Below are 18,460 nucleotides of genomic sequence, written 5' to 3'. Positions count from 1 at the left end.
ACGAGAAAATTATGCACTAGGATGGATGTGAATTCACAGGTAGGAAAAAAACTTAGAACTGACACTCATAATTTTTAAACACCCACTTTCCCTTCCTTCCTAATAAATAAGGCTTACTATTTGAGTTATGCATGTGTATATCTATGGAAAGAGAATCGTCCATAGATTTGATTTCCAATAGTAATAATGGTGAAATGTAATCTTTTTTTTTGTGTTACCATGGCAACAATCAGCATTTATTTGATACCAAATATTGCAAAATAGGGGGTTGAACATGTCACAAAGATCTAAAAAGTTTGGTCCAAAGGAAAATTTCAATTTTCAATCAATAAGAGTGATACCTTTCCTGAAACCATAGACAAATATCTATCAAAAGGTTAAAAAAAAATCATATGCATTTCTGCTGTTTTTTTTCCATAAATTGAATTGAAAAGATCGAGCGTCAAATCTTTGTTGAAAAACAATACAAAATTTCTAAATCTAAATGTTCATATAAACCCACTAGGAAGGCTATATTATTATTCAACTACCTAAATATCAATTCAATTGTACAAAAACTTTCATATTTAAAAAATTCACCATGGCTATAATGCGAAACTAAACTTGTAACTGTGTATTGATATACCTGAAGCTGTCTCCTACGTGAGCACTCATTTAACTACAAAAAGGGGGTAAAAGTTCAATGTTTGTTTCTTGAAACATATAAATGAACCAAAATTTAAAAAATGAAATAAATACAAGACTATATACAAATGTAGCAAAGGTTCCGGACTCAAGTTGGGTCATGCAGGTGCAACAAATGCGGCAGTGTTAAACATGTTTAGGGATATCTCATGCCCCTCTTTATAAGTCTAACCAATGTAGTTATTTATATATGCCTTCTATTTGTAATGTATCCAAAACGTTAAAAGGAAAGGCCACTTCTTATCCAGCTAAAACCCTAGTCAGTCCTATGATGAAAATAATTCAGATGTATATGGAATGTTTGATAAGTTATATTGACCCAGAGTACCTGGACGGAATTGTGAAAAATAAAGTACCTTTTCAATTTGCAATTCGTAAAATAACTGAACAGTGTGGCCTGGTAGAAGAGGCCGAAAATGAGGACTTGGTTCGCAAATTGATGTCAAATTTCCTAGTCTATATAAGACTTCGGAAATGTAAAGATGGACCAAGGCTTTTTTTATATCAGCTCAGAGTTCTTAATTGGGACTTGGAGATAAAAGAGCGCTTCAATTTGTGACACCTTACATGCTACTTTCTGATTTATACACTGGTTTTGATGATTTAAAACAAAAGTCAGTAAACCTTCGAAATTCTTAATAAAATCATGAAAGCAATGAGTCGTATGAATACCCTGACTGAGATGTAACCATAATTTATAAGAGCCCCCGCCATAAAAAAAAAAAAAAGTTCGCGCCCTATAGTATTCACTCATTCTATCTGTTTGTTACACTTTCCTACGTCATGACGATAACTCAAGTTTGCTACGACTGACTGACATAAAACGTTTACTCAACAATATACATAACCAGAAGAAGCCTCCTTTTTGCTGTTTGAAGCATTTTCGATTATTCATGACATAGTCCTTTTTCTTGGAGTCAATTACTCCGTCTGCTTTTCCATCCGTTCAATTGTCTGTCCATGTGTCAATAAAAAAGTATGGTACTTGCGTGTGTCTTCTGAAAATAAGTCAGCTTTATAAAAGATTCCTTATGGAGCTTGGTATTTCTGCGACTTTGTACAGTGGTTTTCAAGTTTTTGAATACATTGTAGATATGCACTTCCCCTTTTAATTGCTTTTGGGTTCGTTTGGGGTAAATTAAAGTTGCTGTTAACTCTTATCAGCATTTTAAATTTGTTGTTAACTGTTTTTGCCAAAGTCGAGGTGTTGTTAACATGTTAACGGACCCCCTCCCCTCCCCCATCTAATTATGCATTAGATAAAATGCATTAGATAGAAATGCCATTTGCTTGACAGCATTTAAGATGTATGCAAATTATATATTTTCAAAAAGAAACTGACAAGAAAATTAATTCGAAAGGCAATTCACGATTTGTTTCTCCTTAATTTCGATGAAAACAAAGTATTTTCTTAATTTTGTCTGTCCGAATTCTCGATCCTGTGGTTCGGTGGTTGTTGTTTCTTCATCTCTATCTTATTGGTTGATTTCATAAATTGTTTTGTTACACTGTATATGATTTAGGCCGATAGTTCTCTTGTTGAGTCCTTCCACATTTTTCTATCGGTGCTTTTTATAGCCGACTATAAGGTACGAGTTTTCGTTGTTGAAGGCCGTACGATAGCATATAATTGCTTGCATACACTTTATTTTATCCTGATGGATAGTTATCTTATTTGCTATCATACCACATCTCCACTGTTTTTATCTAAAAAAAAAAAAAAAAAGCTAGCACCAAGAAAAGATGAATGGACGATTTATTTTATTGAACTTACACAATTTCAACCTAACAACAAATAAGACAACAGTCGTTAGTAGTATAACGATATATAAATGTATTTAGGATAATATGGTTGAAAAAAAACTTCTTGTACAAAATCGAAAAGCGGTACGCAACGAGGACTTCTGAACTAAATTAACGGCTTATATTTATATAAATGTGACATTTTGTATATGTGTAAGCCTGTAAAGCTTTGATATCAACAATATATCGTCACTTGATATTATCTAAACAGTGATTAATTTCCTCTTAAAATTATAATATATTGCAAGACGCCGTACTGACAAAAATTGTTATTTTGCAATTCGCCGTACAACGTCCTGCAATTCGCCGTACAGAAAACAAACAATGTTTTTGTCCATATTCTTTAAAAACATGTTTTTGACAACAAATTTCAGCAAATATGATGCCAGACTATAATAATCTAAAAACGTGTCTGGAAAAATAATGAAAAACAGTTCAATATCTTGAGAATGGGACCACAGAGGACGATCGACCTCGAAATTTTCCGGTACTAAGTGGCAAGTTTTGGAGTATTACACAAAATCTTGTATTAATTTTGTACTTATCTGCCTAATAATTTGAAGAATTATATATCAGAAAATCATTTCTTAAGCGGCACCCTCATCAAATGAGAGGAAATGCTTTAAATTGAATGAATTCTTAACTTGTTTACTTTTTTTTTCTATTTCTCTCCGCTTCGTTAGTACCCAATTTCCGGTGGCGATGATACACAGTGATGTTGAGGTACTTTTTTTGTTATTAAAATATACTGCCGAAATTTACCCAAAGGAAATAACTCTAAATAAAGCAAAGGCAAACGGTCAAAACTAGCTTTTCTAGTTTCAGATATTTAGGTAATACATGGGAAATTTAACACCAAAATTTACAACAAAAGTGAAAATTTTCGTTCCCTGTTGTTAATTTTTCCTTTTTTAAAATGGTAATGTTCCGTGTGCACAATCTTACGGTGTTTATATATCACAACTCGTTCGCTATGCCCGTGTATGTTGTAACATTTTGGATTTTAATGTATGTAAATGAAGGCAATAGTAGTATACCGGTGTTCAATCGTCATATATCGATTTAAGGTAGCATTCAGTCAGAATTTTCTAACTCCAACCAACAGTCTTTAAAGATTAAATCTCCAAAACTACTCAATGGATTTTTAAAATATTTAACTCATTTTAAAGCTAAAATATTACTCTTTCTTAATCTATAGATAATATTTTTTTGGTATGATAAATCTCAAAATATAGCTAATTAATTGCCCAAAAAGCGGTCTTCCAACTTGAATGACAATGGCATATTTAGGTCAAATGGTAGTAAAAATTTGTTTTCATCCCTTTAATCAGCCATATACAAGATACAAAACCTTGTCTCAGATTTTTTATATATGCCTCCAGTAAGAAGATATATTGATTTAACTGCTGCGTGCCAAACCTCATTTCAACTTTCATCTTTAGAGACCTAAATCTGGGATACAGTTTTGTAGAAATACTCCCTTAAATAACATATATCAAAGTCAGGTCAAAGGGGCTACCCATAAAGTTTATATTTTCCTTTTTCCCTAACAAATCTCATGAAAAATTGTTCTGAGAAATGACCTAAAAATGAAATTTCCTCCTTAAAACCTATATAAATGCAACATAAATACAAAAATTCGACTGGGAACATCCCAGGAGTGTTTTGACACCATTACTTTTTCAATAGAACCACACACTTTGTGTCTTTGATGCTCTATTGTTGTAAATTTTGCATTATGTCTTGCACTGAGCAACACTAACTTTTGGCAGGAGTTTGACGTCACAGATTTGACCAACACCTGTGATGTAGATATAAAATATAGACAAAGTTAGCCTCTGTTCAGAGAGTCTCAGAAAAGAGAATAACAGGATTTACCAGCTGCATAAAATTGATATTTAAGAACCTTATTCTCACTATAAACAATCATTTTCATTTGTATTTTAAAAAGAAATATACTATAACTGAAATTAGCTAGAACATTAAAACAGTGCATCAAAAGACTTTTTCATAAAAAGATCCAAGACCATCCCTTCTGTAAAAAAAGACAATCTCACGTTTTATAGAATTGTAAAATTTTACACAAAACCTTATTCAGACAGTCTGATGCCTTCAAAGATACTTTTACACTCTTTTCTATATTTTGTTTTCATTTTTGGTAGATTTTTTCCTTTTCAAATCTTTTATTTCTCTGTTTATAAACATGTTATGTAAATTTCTTTTGTTGCAAAACAATGAGAAAAGACCACAATATGTATCTAGTGGTCAGGGATTAACAACTGGACAATGGTATCAACAGATGATTGACATATTAGCCCCTCCCAAATGCCTAAATGCTTAGATTAATTTTCATGTGGTTGTATTAAAATAAGTTCATTATCAATTTAATCCCTGTTGTGATAATGATTTTTGGATTTCTACAAACTGTGCAGAATAATACTTAATTCAAAACAATCATTGTTACACTGTAGTGCTACCTTAATTGAAACAAATCCGGATCATAAGCAAAAACTGAGGGAAGCACATCAACTCAGGTCGATACAAAGCATGCAAATATATCTAACAAAAGGTACAAAGTGAAAGTACAAACCTGACAGTACTACCATGCTTAATTCTACGACCAACATATATTATATAACCTTTAATCAAGGTCAAATCTAAAGAGATAAGGTTGTAGATGATAAATCATTAAAGGATATTTGGTTACCTTGTCTTATTGTCTGTTACAATTCCATTATTCTTTACATATAAGTTGACAATTTGTGTTATCAATGGTCACATATCTAGCAAATGATTTAAATGACAGAACCTGGTTTCACATTACTTTTGGACTAACCTCTCTCTCGGAAGTTTTTACTGTAAAACTATGTGTTGGAAAATTCTATAAATACAATAGACACTAGTTCAAGAAAACTTAAGTGATGACACATATGTGCTTCATTTTTTGCAATCCATTGCATTCGTATATTTTTCAATAAAACACCTCTGTATCTAGCTCCTAAATTATATTCTGTGTGCCATTACAAACCAGAAAAAAAATATGTGAATGATAAACTAACAATTTGAGGTCTGCTTGACAATAACTACTAGTAAATGATATTTAAATAAAAGGCTCTGTGTGGCCAACTTGATACGAACTCAGAGGTCGAATACTGAACAGTTGGGGCAAGTGTGGACACTACATTCCAGCTGGGTATAGTTCTGAATCTGGATTGTGATTAAATATTTGTCACACCATTGGTTTCCGACAGAGTGAACGTGGTATTTTTTTTTTAGTTTAGACTAAATATGACAAGTCTTATCAATAGCTAATGCTGTCCTTTGGGTAAGGTAAAAGCAATTTAACGAATTTTGCAGAAATTAAATTCACTTTTCTTTATCATTTCAATAATTAAACATGACGAATAGTAAAGATAAGGTCTTAATTCATCATTTTGAATAACAAAACTAAAAGTTATTCCACTGTCCCAGGTTAAGGAAGGTTTGGGATCATGCCAACATGTTTAAATCTGCCATACTCTGTATGTATGTGCATATCCTAAGTCAGGAGCCTGTAATTCAGTCTCGTTTGTTGATATTTTTTTCGTTTTGTTTTTATACATCAATTATGCCATTAGTTTTTTCTCGTTTGAATTGTTTTACATTCTTTTAAGGCTGGCTAAACGGTATTGGCTTTGCTCATCTTTGAAAGCTGTACGGTCACTTAAAGTTGTTATTTTCTGGTTCACTTGTTTTTTGTGGAGGTGTTTCAAAGGCAACCATACCACATCTTCTTTTCATATCTAGACTCGGATTCAAACGTTTCTTCTATAAAATTGGGAACACAAATATCCGTTTCCAACTTTATACCAATAAAAACATTCTTGGTAAAGAACCAATCTGATGTTTTCAATAACATTTACAGCAAAGTAGAGATGATAATATTGCTGGATTGTTTTTATCTACATGTATCTTGATTTTGGAATAAAATGATATTCATTTCTGCATTCCAAATTGGCAATTTTATGTGCACCCTTGCTAGTTGTTCTGTTCATTTGAACATGCAGAAAGATAGGTAAATTCATTAATTTCAGTTGGAGAATTATTGATGTTTTCCCTCAGTTATCCTCTTAAAATTGAGTGCTGTATACATCTTATGTATCCATGTGAACTTAATATCAGACAGGGATATTATGGAGGGAGATCAGGTCTATTTCATATCTGTTGTTTGATTTGAATGGGACCAATTTGATTGAATTTCAATATTACATGGTGCTTGATGCATGCATACTAAGAGATTCTTAGCATCTAGAAACTCTCTGTTTCGCTTTACTGGAGATTATGTAATTACATCAGCTATGGTTTGCTACTTTCATTCGTCTTTTACCAATCGATTTTTAAATATATAAACATAGGCAAACTACTGTCAGCTTCATCAACAATTAACTCAATTTCAGTTTTTCTATGGTCACCTTCTCATTCTTAAACAATAACATACCATCTGCCCTGGTCTATGACATTTACATATCTTGGTCCATAAGATATAGGAGAGCTTGATCTCATTACAGTGATTCATTAACAGAGATACAATCTTAACTCAACATTGCTCTAATATTCCAATTACTCAATTTCTCAACTCATTAGCGACATTTCTGCTATCAACTTCACACATCTGATTGGGCCTTGATCATTATATATCTATGGATTGTCAATTTGGCCCTTTATTTTCTCAGGTTTTTGAGAGTGTTTCATTGTTGTTGATGTTCATCATACATATCTTTTTAGTCACATGGGATTCATGTCAATCAAAGTACATTTTCACAATACAAGAAATAATCAAAGCGCGAAAGCGCTGTAAAGGCAGTTAATTACAGGTTGTGTGTATTTCTAGTCCAGTTATATCATTATCTTCCATAGAACAGAGGTGGTTTGTAGAATTTAAGATTTAGAGTTCTTTTGTACCTAGTTCACCTATATCTATAGTCTACTGTTTACAGTATATTTTTTGTGCCTCGCCATGAAATGCATTTTTAGCCATGGCCTTGTCAGTTTGCTTTAAATTTATGAGTTTGACTGTCCCTTTGGTGTCTTTCGTCCCTTTTCTTTAGACATAAAAGAACTTTTCCTTTTCAATATAAATAGACTATTTTTAATTATTGATTGTATACGCATATTCTATGACTCCCATAAAAAATAGTTCACAAAGATTGACTAGTCTCTGTACTGTGTGTATAGCAAGAACATCAAGTAAAATGTAATAATGGTAAATGTACATAGTAACATGTCAACTTTTTTGATGACCATACCTGCCAACCGTCAGTATTTGCAGAGTATTTCCCCCATCGAGCTCCAGGCTCCCAAATGGAAATTTTGTAATTTTGCAGCTGTCTCATTAGCATTTCAACCACTTCCCATATTTGCAATTAAAACAATAGAAGAAATTTATTCAACGCAAAAACAAAACTTACTTGTAAATATGAAATTCTCTTTACGGTATTAGTTTTTCTCATTGTTTGAGATTGTACAATAGTACCTGTAACTGCTTATACCTATTTCTTATTCACTTTTGCTTGATAAACTCACTAAATATCATATACATTGTACCATATGTATTTTCAATTCAATTCTATATACCAAAGCAAAATGAACTGCACCACTTTCATTCACTAGTATGCATCTTTTGGCAAAATACAAGTTCTTAGATGACACAATTAATATAATATATATTTATTGATAAAAAAATAAAATTTAGTATACAACTCTTTAACTTGTTAACAGGTATAAAAAAAGCACAGCTGTGTCATAAATTGTGAAATCTGTGCTGAAAACATAGACATTGATGGTATTTGAGTAATTCCATATGTGAAGCTCAACATTAGCTCGTCGGTTGGTGGTGGACAGTTATAGTTCCTTTCTGCAGGCTAGGATGAATGACTTTTCAGGAAAACCAATTTCACAAATCAAAACTTTCCTCTAGATTTCTCCTACAATAATTATCCAGTTTAGTTCTTTTGTTTTAATTGGACACCATCCTGATTTTTAATTTTGCAAACCATTCAGTCTCTTGCTTGCAAATGGTGCATGAAAATAGGATGGGTATGGCAGTAGACAAGTCTCTTTAAAGTGGGTTTGTGCCCTGAAAAAAAGTTTTATAACTTAAGTTTATTTGAAACTTGTGCAACACATATTATATAACCTAAATAACTATATAACATAGAAGAGAGCATCATTCGTGTCAATGTTTTGTTCCTGTTTACATTGTCATTGATATTTTTTCAGAAAGCCTGAGGCATAGCTCATGAATTCCTGTCATTAGACATTACATCCTAAATTAACATAATTACTGCTAGAATAATTATCTGTATGATATACGTTCACTATCATTGTACAGCCCAAGTCTTCAGTATATATAATTGTTGCATTCATTTACTCCTGTGTTCAGTCGTTCAAAAATATTTAAACATCAACAAATGAACTTTAATAAGGACAAGAAAACACTAGAAAAGATACGTACGCAGCAGTTAGTAATCATCAAAAATCTGATGGATAACTGGATACCATAAGAAGAAGTACATACAACCCGTGTTTAAGTGTATTTGAAAGAGAAATAAATCTGGTTAAACGATGTAAAAAGGAGAAATATATCTGGTTAAACGATGTATAAAGGAGGAAAAAATTGTAGATATTGCATTACGATGCGTTCTACCTAATAGCACGTGGATATGTTTACATATTTAGACTTGACCCAGTATGACCCGTCACGTGACCTTGTAGGTCACCGCCGTCGTTTAACTGTTTAAACACTTGACTACAGTCGTGTATAAGCTAGTCAATAAAAAGCTTAAGCCTGTACTATTTATGTGAAGTAAATGTGTTTGTTCTGTACATTTAAATTGTTTTACCTGATAACAAGGAAGTATATCTATCCGTTTCCTTCTCAATTCACTTTGTCAAATTCTTCGAGCTTCTTCAAAACATACGTATTACAGCGCCCGGAAGTGAAAAAAATATGAGAAATCCTCGTAAAATAATGCTATTTTCAATTTTGTTGAATCCATTTTGTTATATTATTATACAAAGATAAAAAAAAAAGTTACGATTAATTATGAATTTGCATATCATTATACGGAACGTTTATGGACTATTTTTTAAGTCGGTCATTTTGGCGGGAAATCATGTACACATACACACGTAGATTGGCTGGTACCCGATTGTAATGTTACACATCAAATATATCAAATAGCTAATACCCGGAACGTAGTACAGGGAATCAGGATAATAAGTAGACAACATACATAACTAATACCGAAATTGAAAATGCTTTACGGTTTCTCGTTCATAAACCGAATTCCGCTTTGAATTATAGAAGATGCAATATTAATCATGATCAGTCGACTTTTCATTGTAATATCAACGTCTGAACTAATTAAAGAATCTTTATATGTCAGATAACACTTGAAATTGACCCGACCTCTTTCCTCACGGAATATACAAATAATGATAGTTTGTAGTCAGGTTGACTGCTTATAATGCAAAATACACACTAATAGCAAGTTCTACAAAACGAACAATACACACTGATCGTTTCTTTAGTCCCCAATGTAAATGAAAGAAACAAAAACCATATCATACCATAAAAAGAAGAGGAGAAATTCGAACATTTCCGGATCTTTTTCTGGCCAAAAGACCCCCAGCAAAGATTGAATATGAAAAGATGAACCTCATGACTTAAAAGTCAGGCCTTAAAGCACTGCCTTTAAAAACACCTTTTAAAAATGTTATAATGTATTGGCATCAATCTTTTTACATTTGTTTAATTCAAAAAACTTTTGGGGTTCGCATTAAGTAACCTGATGTTCTATTGTTGTCATTTGTTGATGTGGTTCATAAGCAGGGGTCGAAATTAGCGCTGGTCCAGTGGTCCTGGACCAGTAGAATTTGAGTCGGACCAGTATATTTTGTCACCTGGTGGTCCAGCGGACCAGTAAAAATTTGTCGATAAAATCCCTGATTGAATCCCGATTTCGTTTTTTTTTTTACAAAACAATTTACCTGCGAAATCAATTACACTGTACTGGAGGTTCTAAGTATTACAATTGATTAAGTTTTTATTAATATCGAGGTTGACCGTCCTTCACAACAATACAAAATACTGAAATTTTGGAATGAGTCAAATCGACGGGCAAAAATAAAACAAATAAGTGACATTCAACTGGAAGATCTGAATAAAGTAACGTAAATATCAAAAATCATAGGTAATCAAAGTGCTGGATAGCACCTCTGGAAAGTTTGCAACTGTAGCTGTGTATTATTCCAAAAAGGTTATAGACGTGTATTATTTCAAATATGTATTCCATCACAGCTTTGATTTTTTAAACTAAACCATTGTCTCATCAGTAAGGATAAAAAAATCACTTTTTTTATGTTTATCATAAAAAGTTTTGATATTTTCTCATGATTACAACCTTAAGCTGTAGATCTAAAATAATGAAAAATACATTCAGAAAGCTCTGTTAATTTCTTTAAGTACCATGTCAACTTCAAGGGCCTGTGAATTAGTATTTTTCTATTGTCTTTGGTCCTTCATATTTGTTTTTAAAGCTTTCTACATGTATATGGTACAAACATTTCTCATTTTTGACAACCTTTATTGTGGCCTATAGTTATTAATACATTTTCATTCTTTGAACTCTTTTGGATAGCATTGGTTCTTTGCAAAAATACTGCATCCTTACTTATAAATAGTTACAGTAACTTAAATCAATACAACTGTAAAAAAAAGTGAATTTATATTATAGGCTTTTATCAAAAATAGGGAACATGTCCATGGGACTCAAATGATGCCCTCACTAGCAGTAACGTTATAAACTCAAGAACTGTAAATGTGACACTACAAATTTTTTTACTTGATCTGAATTATGGGTTAATAAACTGTGTATTCATCCTAATTATACAGTATTGCGCAATAGAATTGTAAGATCTTGACATTTGTTTTCTGTCAGAAACCTATTTGTTATGTCAACAATTTGATCGCGATCCAAATTCAGAGCTGTATCAAGCTTGAATGTTGTGTCCATACTTGTCCCAACTGTTCAACTTCAGGGCTCGACTTCTGCGGTCGTATAAAGCGGTGCCCTGCGGAGCATCTGGTTCCATTTAACAAGGCACAACCATAGAGCAGTAAAATTAAATCCACCAAAATTCAAACTTGATCAGTGTTTGTGGTAATGAGAATTGTGTATAAGTTTCATAACATTTGGTTAAGACAAACTATACTTAGAGAACAGAAACTAAAATTTCAAGCAACTTTTCTTTTTGTAAAGTAGCATTAAACGCTATAGAATGGTACAAAATATGCAACTTAAATTCAAACTTGACTTGTGAATTGTGGTTATAAGCATTGTGTATCAGTTTCATACAATTTGGTTCAGGCAAACTAAAGTAAGAAAACAGAAACGAATTTTGGGATATACAGAGGTACATAAGTAAGGGAAGAATGTATACATACTTACAGAAGAACAAGGATAAAACTCAATACGATGGGAGTATAACAACAGCAGTATGACCAAAGGAATAAAAAGTTTATATACGCTAGATTCATATGATTTTTGTTGTAAGCCATTCGTTTGATATATTATTATTATTATGGTAATCATTGCCTGTGTTTGGATGACAAAGCAATTGAATTTCTATTTAAATAGGGCATGCTATGCACATGTTTGTCTGTAATCTATATAAATTGTGAGGTGAAAATACAGCCATTTAAGTCAAAGGGTACACATCATCATAATTTCATGAACCTTTTTAAAATCATTTCTACAGCACTTGTCTTCATACCCTGAGCTATGTTATTCTAAGAAGTAGATGCTGACACTCGATTGCTTTTAATACGGATGCTATATGATACGAATTTGCGATAATACACCAGAGGTGGTATGATGTAAATTATTGGAAGACTGAGACTGAAGAAGAATTGACGTTGGGTCGATGTTTTTCTGCTGTCAGTTTGATCCACTTTAGCATGCTGAACGAGTGAAGGCCCTTATATCCACATTAAAATGTGTTTAAATAATGGAATTAAAAGTTTTTAAATGATTTTTGGCATCAAAACATTTCGATCGATGTTTCGACAAAAACAATGCATTTAAATTTTTTTTATGAAAGCCGGTGGTACCGTATTTACCTCTACTCGTCCCTTAATGGGACATTAGATATATAATTATCGAGTATTTTATATTCTATCACCTGTGTTTTGTTTAACAAAACATCATCACTTGTCAATTATCCGACGGCTTGGCAGTCAAAATCACAACAAGCTCTCGCATTTTAATCAGTCATTCCCGATTTTTTCGATACTCTCGGGCTTTTACCACGTTTACGTACGTACATAGTAAACAGGTAAAAGTAGAGCGGAAAATGTTCATTCATGAAATTTTCATGAATGAAACTGACGCAATCTGGCGTAGATTTCTTGTGATTTTCTCTTCATCGTATGGCAGATCCACGAAGTAGTGTTGAGATTCTCATTTTCAAAATGAAGTTAAATTCATCTGAATCGTCGGTGAATATTCAATTCTTTTTTATTAAAGCTGTGTCAAATGAGTAGTTACTCGAAATTTTAAAAGAACCTTCCAAGACTCAGAATTCAAACACTAGTACTAGAACTAAATTATCTCGGATCAGAATAAATGGCGATAATCTGTCACCATAAGTTTCAGGCCGATGGCTATGGAAAGCAGCAATAGCAAGCTATAGCAAACTTTCCAAAAAAAACGTGAATTGTTTAATTATATAGTTGATTGCAATGTAATAGATTGTATTATGTATATCATGTGAACAATTTGCAGTGATCGACCTAGATGAGAAATATTTTTTTGTAAGAACGAGATCTTCAAATTTTAAGTTAGATTCTGTACTTGCTAATGAACAATCAGAACAACAATAAAAAACTATGAGAATAAGGAGAGGAAAAATCATGAAAATAAACGTAAACATCTTTCATTTATATTAGTGTTTGTCAAATGAATATCATTTGTACAGGACCAGTAGATTTAGAGACGGACCAGTATATTTTCAGTCCACTGGTCCAGCTGGCCAGTACACAAAAAAGCTTAAATTCGACCCCTGTTCATAAGTGTATCTTGTTTCTCAGTTTTTAATATAGATTAGACTTTTCTTATTCCTGTTTGAATGATTTTACACTAGTAATTTGTAGGGCCCTTTATGGCTAGCTAGGTCTTGGTGTGAGCCAAGGCTCTGTGTTGAAGGCCTTTTTTCGACAATTTCAACCAGATGCTCCGCAGGGCGTAGCTTTATACGACCGCAGAGGTTGAACCCTGAACGGTTGGGGCAAGTATGGACACAACATTCAAGCTGGATTCCGCTCTAAATTTGGATTGTGATTAAATAGTTGACACAGCATAGGTTTCTGACACAGAATGAATGTATTCAAATGAACTTAAAATTTTTGTTTTCTCTTAGAGCAATTCACTATGCTGTTGAATATTAATCCTCTCAAAAAAATGTTTGAAGAAATTTTCTTTTTATTAATGAAATTTCAAATGAGAAAAATTGAACCCAATTTTTTAATCACATCCCCCTTTCCCTTATTCCAAAACTAATTTCAATTTAAATATTCTAATGGAGTTTGCAACAATTACTACTCATTTAAATACATCAAGATGTAAAAAAACTGCTTGTTATCACTGAATGGTAAAGATTATTTAAATTTATCAGTTGGTAGTAAAAAGTAAATATACATTGTATATTGTATATAACAAAGATTTAAGTTGATTCTGGACAAAGAAAGATAACTCCAATTAAAAAAAATTCTTGCAGATATTTCTTGCTTACTATACTGGACAAAGAAAGATAACTCTTAATCAAAAAAAAATTTGCTATTTCACAATATTGTGAAATTAGATATTTCTTGCCATTGCACAATACTGTGCAATTGAAAAGACTTGCTATTGCACAATACTTAATATAATAATTTTAGATCCTGATTTGGACCAACTTGAAAACTGGGCGCATATTCAAAAATCTAAGTACATGTTTAGATTCAGCATATCAAAGAGGCCCAAGAATTAATTTTTGTTAAAATCAAACTTAGTTTAATTTTGGACCCTTTGCACTTTAATTTAGACCAATTTTAAAACTGGACCAAAAATTAAGAATCTACATACACAGTTAGATTTGGCATATCAAAGAACCCCAATTATTCAATTTTTGATGAAATCAAACAATGTTTAATTTTGGACCTCAATTTGGGCCAACTTGAAAACTGGGCCAATAATCAAAAATCTAAGTACATTTTTAGATTCAGCATATCAAAGAACCCCAAGGTTTCAATTTTTGTTAAAATCAAACTAAGTTTAATTTTGGACCCAGTGGACCTTAATGTAGACCAATTTGAAAACGGGACCAAAAATTAAGAATCTACATACACAGTTAGATTCGGCATATTAAAGAACCCCAATTATTCAATTTTGATGAAATCAAACAAAGTTTAATTTTGGACCCTTTGGGCCCCTTTTTCCTTAACTGTTGGGACCAAAACTCCCAAAATCAATACCAACCTTCCTTTTATAGTCATAAACCTTGTGTTTAAATTTCATAGATTTCCATTTAATTATACTAACGCTATGGTGGGAAAACCAAGAAAAATGCTTATTTGGGTCCCTTTTTGGCCCCTAATTCCTAAACTGTTGGGACCGAAACTCCCAAAATCAATACCAACCTTCCTTTTGTGGTCATAAACATTTTGTTTAAATTTCATTGATTTCTATTTACTTTAACTAAAGTTATTGTGCGAAAACCAAGAATAATGCTTATTTGGGCCCTTTTTTGGCCCCTAATTCCTAAACTGTTGAAACCAATACTCCCAAAATCAATCCCAACCTTTCTTTTGTGGTCATAAACCTTGTGTCAAAATTTCATAGATTTCTATTAACTTAAACTTAAGTTATAGTGCGAAAACCAAGAAAATGCTTATTTGGGCCCTTTTTGGCCCCTAATTCCTTAAATGTTGGGACCAAAACTCCCAAAATCAATACCAGCCTTCCTTTTATGGTCATAAACCTTGTGTTAAAATTTCATAGATTACTATTCACTTTTACTAAAGTTAGAGTGCGAAAACTAAAAGTATTCGGACGACGACGACGACGCCGACACCAACGTGATAGCAATATACGACGAAAATTTTTTCAAAATTTGGGGTCGTATAAAAATCCTAACATTACATTATTGAGTTAAAATCAGTCTGTTATAATTTATGGATATGTGTAATGGCTACCTATTTCATGGGTTATGATAGTGCATATCTGTATAGTGCAAAAATAATGAATCATAAAGGCAATTAATTTATTCTAATTTTAGTTTGTCTAGCATGCATATCTTCATTTCTTCTAGTTCTTGCACAAGTTCATATTTATTTCCACAATGTAAAGTAAATATTTGAACAGCTTTGTCTATAACAGATAATCCTTCCTCCAGAAATCCCTCTGCATAATATAGTACTCCAGCAAACTTATGAAGTTCATTTGCATACTCTATACTAGTGTCCCCATACAGCTTTCCTAATGTACAGACACTGTCTCGTAGGTAGGGTATAGCTTTGTTGTACTTCTCTGTAATACAATCAGTTATCAAGATTAAACACATTTGAGAAATTATAACTGATGACTTTTAAAATTCCTACATAATTTTCCCCCCTTTAGCCTTATCCATTATTCTGTAATTCTGTAAAATAGACTTGATTAATTTTAGGCTCTAGTTTGAAAAACATAAAATCAAAGAGGTTTTGCTGAATTACTGGTGCTAATAACCAGTGAAGACAAGTTTCATTTCTATTGATCAAAGGGATAAAAAAAAATTGCAAAACTTCTCCCAAGAACAACATAGCTCACATGACAATCAATTTTCAATACTCATTTACATGTATATTTGTAAAAAAAAATTACACTTAAAAGGATACAACTTTACAATGATTTGAAAAATTAACAAAATTCTTGAACCCAGATCTGACTTATTGATAGTAACATATATTCTGAATAGTACTTCTTATTCAGCTGATTTAGTATCATGATAGATATATAAACATTGTAACTAGTAAATAATATAGTATACTACTTACTTGAAAGAGCATAACACTGAGCAAGACAGTCCTTTGTTTCTGCCAAGCTTTTATGATGTTTGTATAAAACCTTTAACTGTACGCTTAGACAGTTTGTGAACTTTTGAATAGCACCTGAAAAAAAATATACAAGTCAAAATAAAAAAAATCCTTGATTCTTATCTACTTGCAATTTTTTTCAGATCCTCCCTACACAATATTTTTTTTAAATTTCTAGATGTTTTCTTCATAGTTTATATATATTTGTTTGAAGTGGAAAGGAACTTTACATATATGACCATGAAGAATAATTAAGAAGCATTCTGAGAGTATTGCATGGCAATACATAGTCCCTACAGGTTAACATGTATTGTACAGAAACAAAATGCTCAATTTCTGAAAGTCAGAGAACAATGATTCTGCAAATAAAATCATCAGAACAAAACAAATTCAAACATGATCTGCAACTTGTCATGATTAATCTGAATATCAAATATCAAATAAATATCTTCAACCATGGCTTAACAGTGTAGAAAACTTATTACTTGTGTGTATAATCTGTAATTTAACATATTTTTTTCAATTTTGGAAAACTTATTATTTGCATGAATTTTGAAATTCCAAACACCATAACTCCACACAAAAGGACCAAACTGAAATAAAATTCAAACTTCAACTGTAACTGGTTATGATGAAACTATATATCAAATATTAAATCAAAATCTTCAAGCACAAAGAAAAAAGTATGGAGAACTGATTTGCAGCACTGAAAGATGGACAAAGTGCAAAATCAAAGTTCCCTTTAGCTATGCTAGTAGGAAACTAATAACCACAAACCTTCAATATCTTGTATCTGTAAACTTTTCAATCCATCTATAAACATATTCTTTGCCTTATTTTCATTGGTTAAAAACATTGTCACATGGTCAGTGAAGTCACATGATGTACAGAAACATGTTGTTTCACTTTCTTTAAGAGCTGCTTTACATAATGGGCAACAGTAACTCTGTAATGAGATATAAAATCTGTCATTGAATATATATTAATTATGGATGGATTTACTTGGAACCTCAATGATTTTATATTTTCTGATAAACAGATAAACATACTTTGACCCATAACGATTTACTTTTACAAATTGTGACATGGATGGAGATTTGTCTCATTGGCACTCTTATCACATCTTTTTAAATGTAATGACCATATTTTTTTTAGTTTTTGATAACATGAAAGGCATATGTAAAATTGATTACCAATATATTATTTTTAATCTGTACCTCGTACTTTACATTTTTTATATACAAAAAGGTCAATAAACATAAGTTTTAGTCCTACTGATATTAAAATAATCATGAAAACCACCATCTTTTCTTCATTTACTATCTTGCAGATTAGTCTGCATACCGAATTTACAATTTCAAATTAATAACTTGGTCTAAAGAAAATCCTTCTAAAAGAAGCAGTACTGTCACTCAAAAAACTACTACCTGAAAAGAAGGACCACTGAAACAAGCAACAAGCATCCAGAAAATTTACAATGTAATTTTTTCCCCTTTCATTAAATGTTTCAGGATAATTGACAAATAGTGTATGTCTGTGATTTAAAATGTCCAACAAGAATGTGTCCATAGTACATGGATGCCCCATCCACACTATCATTTTCTATGTTGAATAGACCGTGAAAATCTCTAATGTTGCATTAAAGTTAGAAAGTTCATATCATAGGCAACAGGTGTAATAAGTTTTAAATTAATAAGACTTCAACTTCATCAAAAACTACCTCAACCAAACCTTTAACATGAAGCTAAACAGACGGGCGAACGAACGAACGGACGGAGGACAAACGGATGCACAGACCAGAAAACATAATGCCCAAAAATG

General features: G+C 32.0%; 1 protein-coding gene across 4 annotated transcripts in view; it reads right to left on the bottom strand.

Moving 5' to 3' along the window:
• Positions 1–15,814: 15,814 nt before the first annotated feature.
• Positions 15,815–18,460, bottom strand: part of LOC134685187 (SET and MYND domain-containing protein 4-like) — a 28,566-nt gene continuing 25,920 nt past the window's right edge. For all 4 annotated transcript variants that reach the window (XM_063544679.1, XM_063544677.1, XM_063544676.1 and 1 more), the window contains exons 15-17: positions 17,417–17,585; positions 16,601–16,714; positions 15,815–16,094 (exon numbers count right to left, since the gene is read on the bottom strand). In XM_063544679.1, the coding sequence (XP_063400749.1) occupies positions 15,829–16,094; positions 16,601–16,714; positions 17,417–17,585 (549 nt within the window). In that variant the 3' untranslated portion in view covers positions 15,815–15,828. The remainder of the gene's footprint in view (positions 16,095–16,600; positions 16,715–17,416; positions 17,586–18,460) is intronic.

The sequence above is a fragment of the Mytilus trossulus genome, chromosome 9, assembly GCF_036588685.1.
Source record: "Mytilus trossulus isolate FHL-02 chromosome 9, PNRI_Mtr1.1.1.hap1, whole genome shotgun sequence".
NCBI lineage: Eukaryota > Metazoa > Mollusca > Bivalvia > Mytilida > Mytilidae > Mytilus > Mytilus trossulus.
Note: the sequence above shows the minus strand (reverse complement) of the source record. Positions and strands in the feature narration are given on the sequence as shown.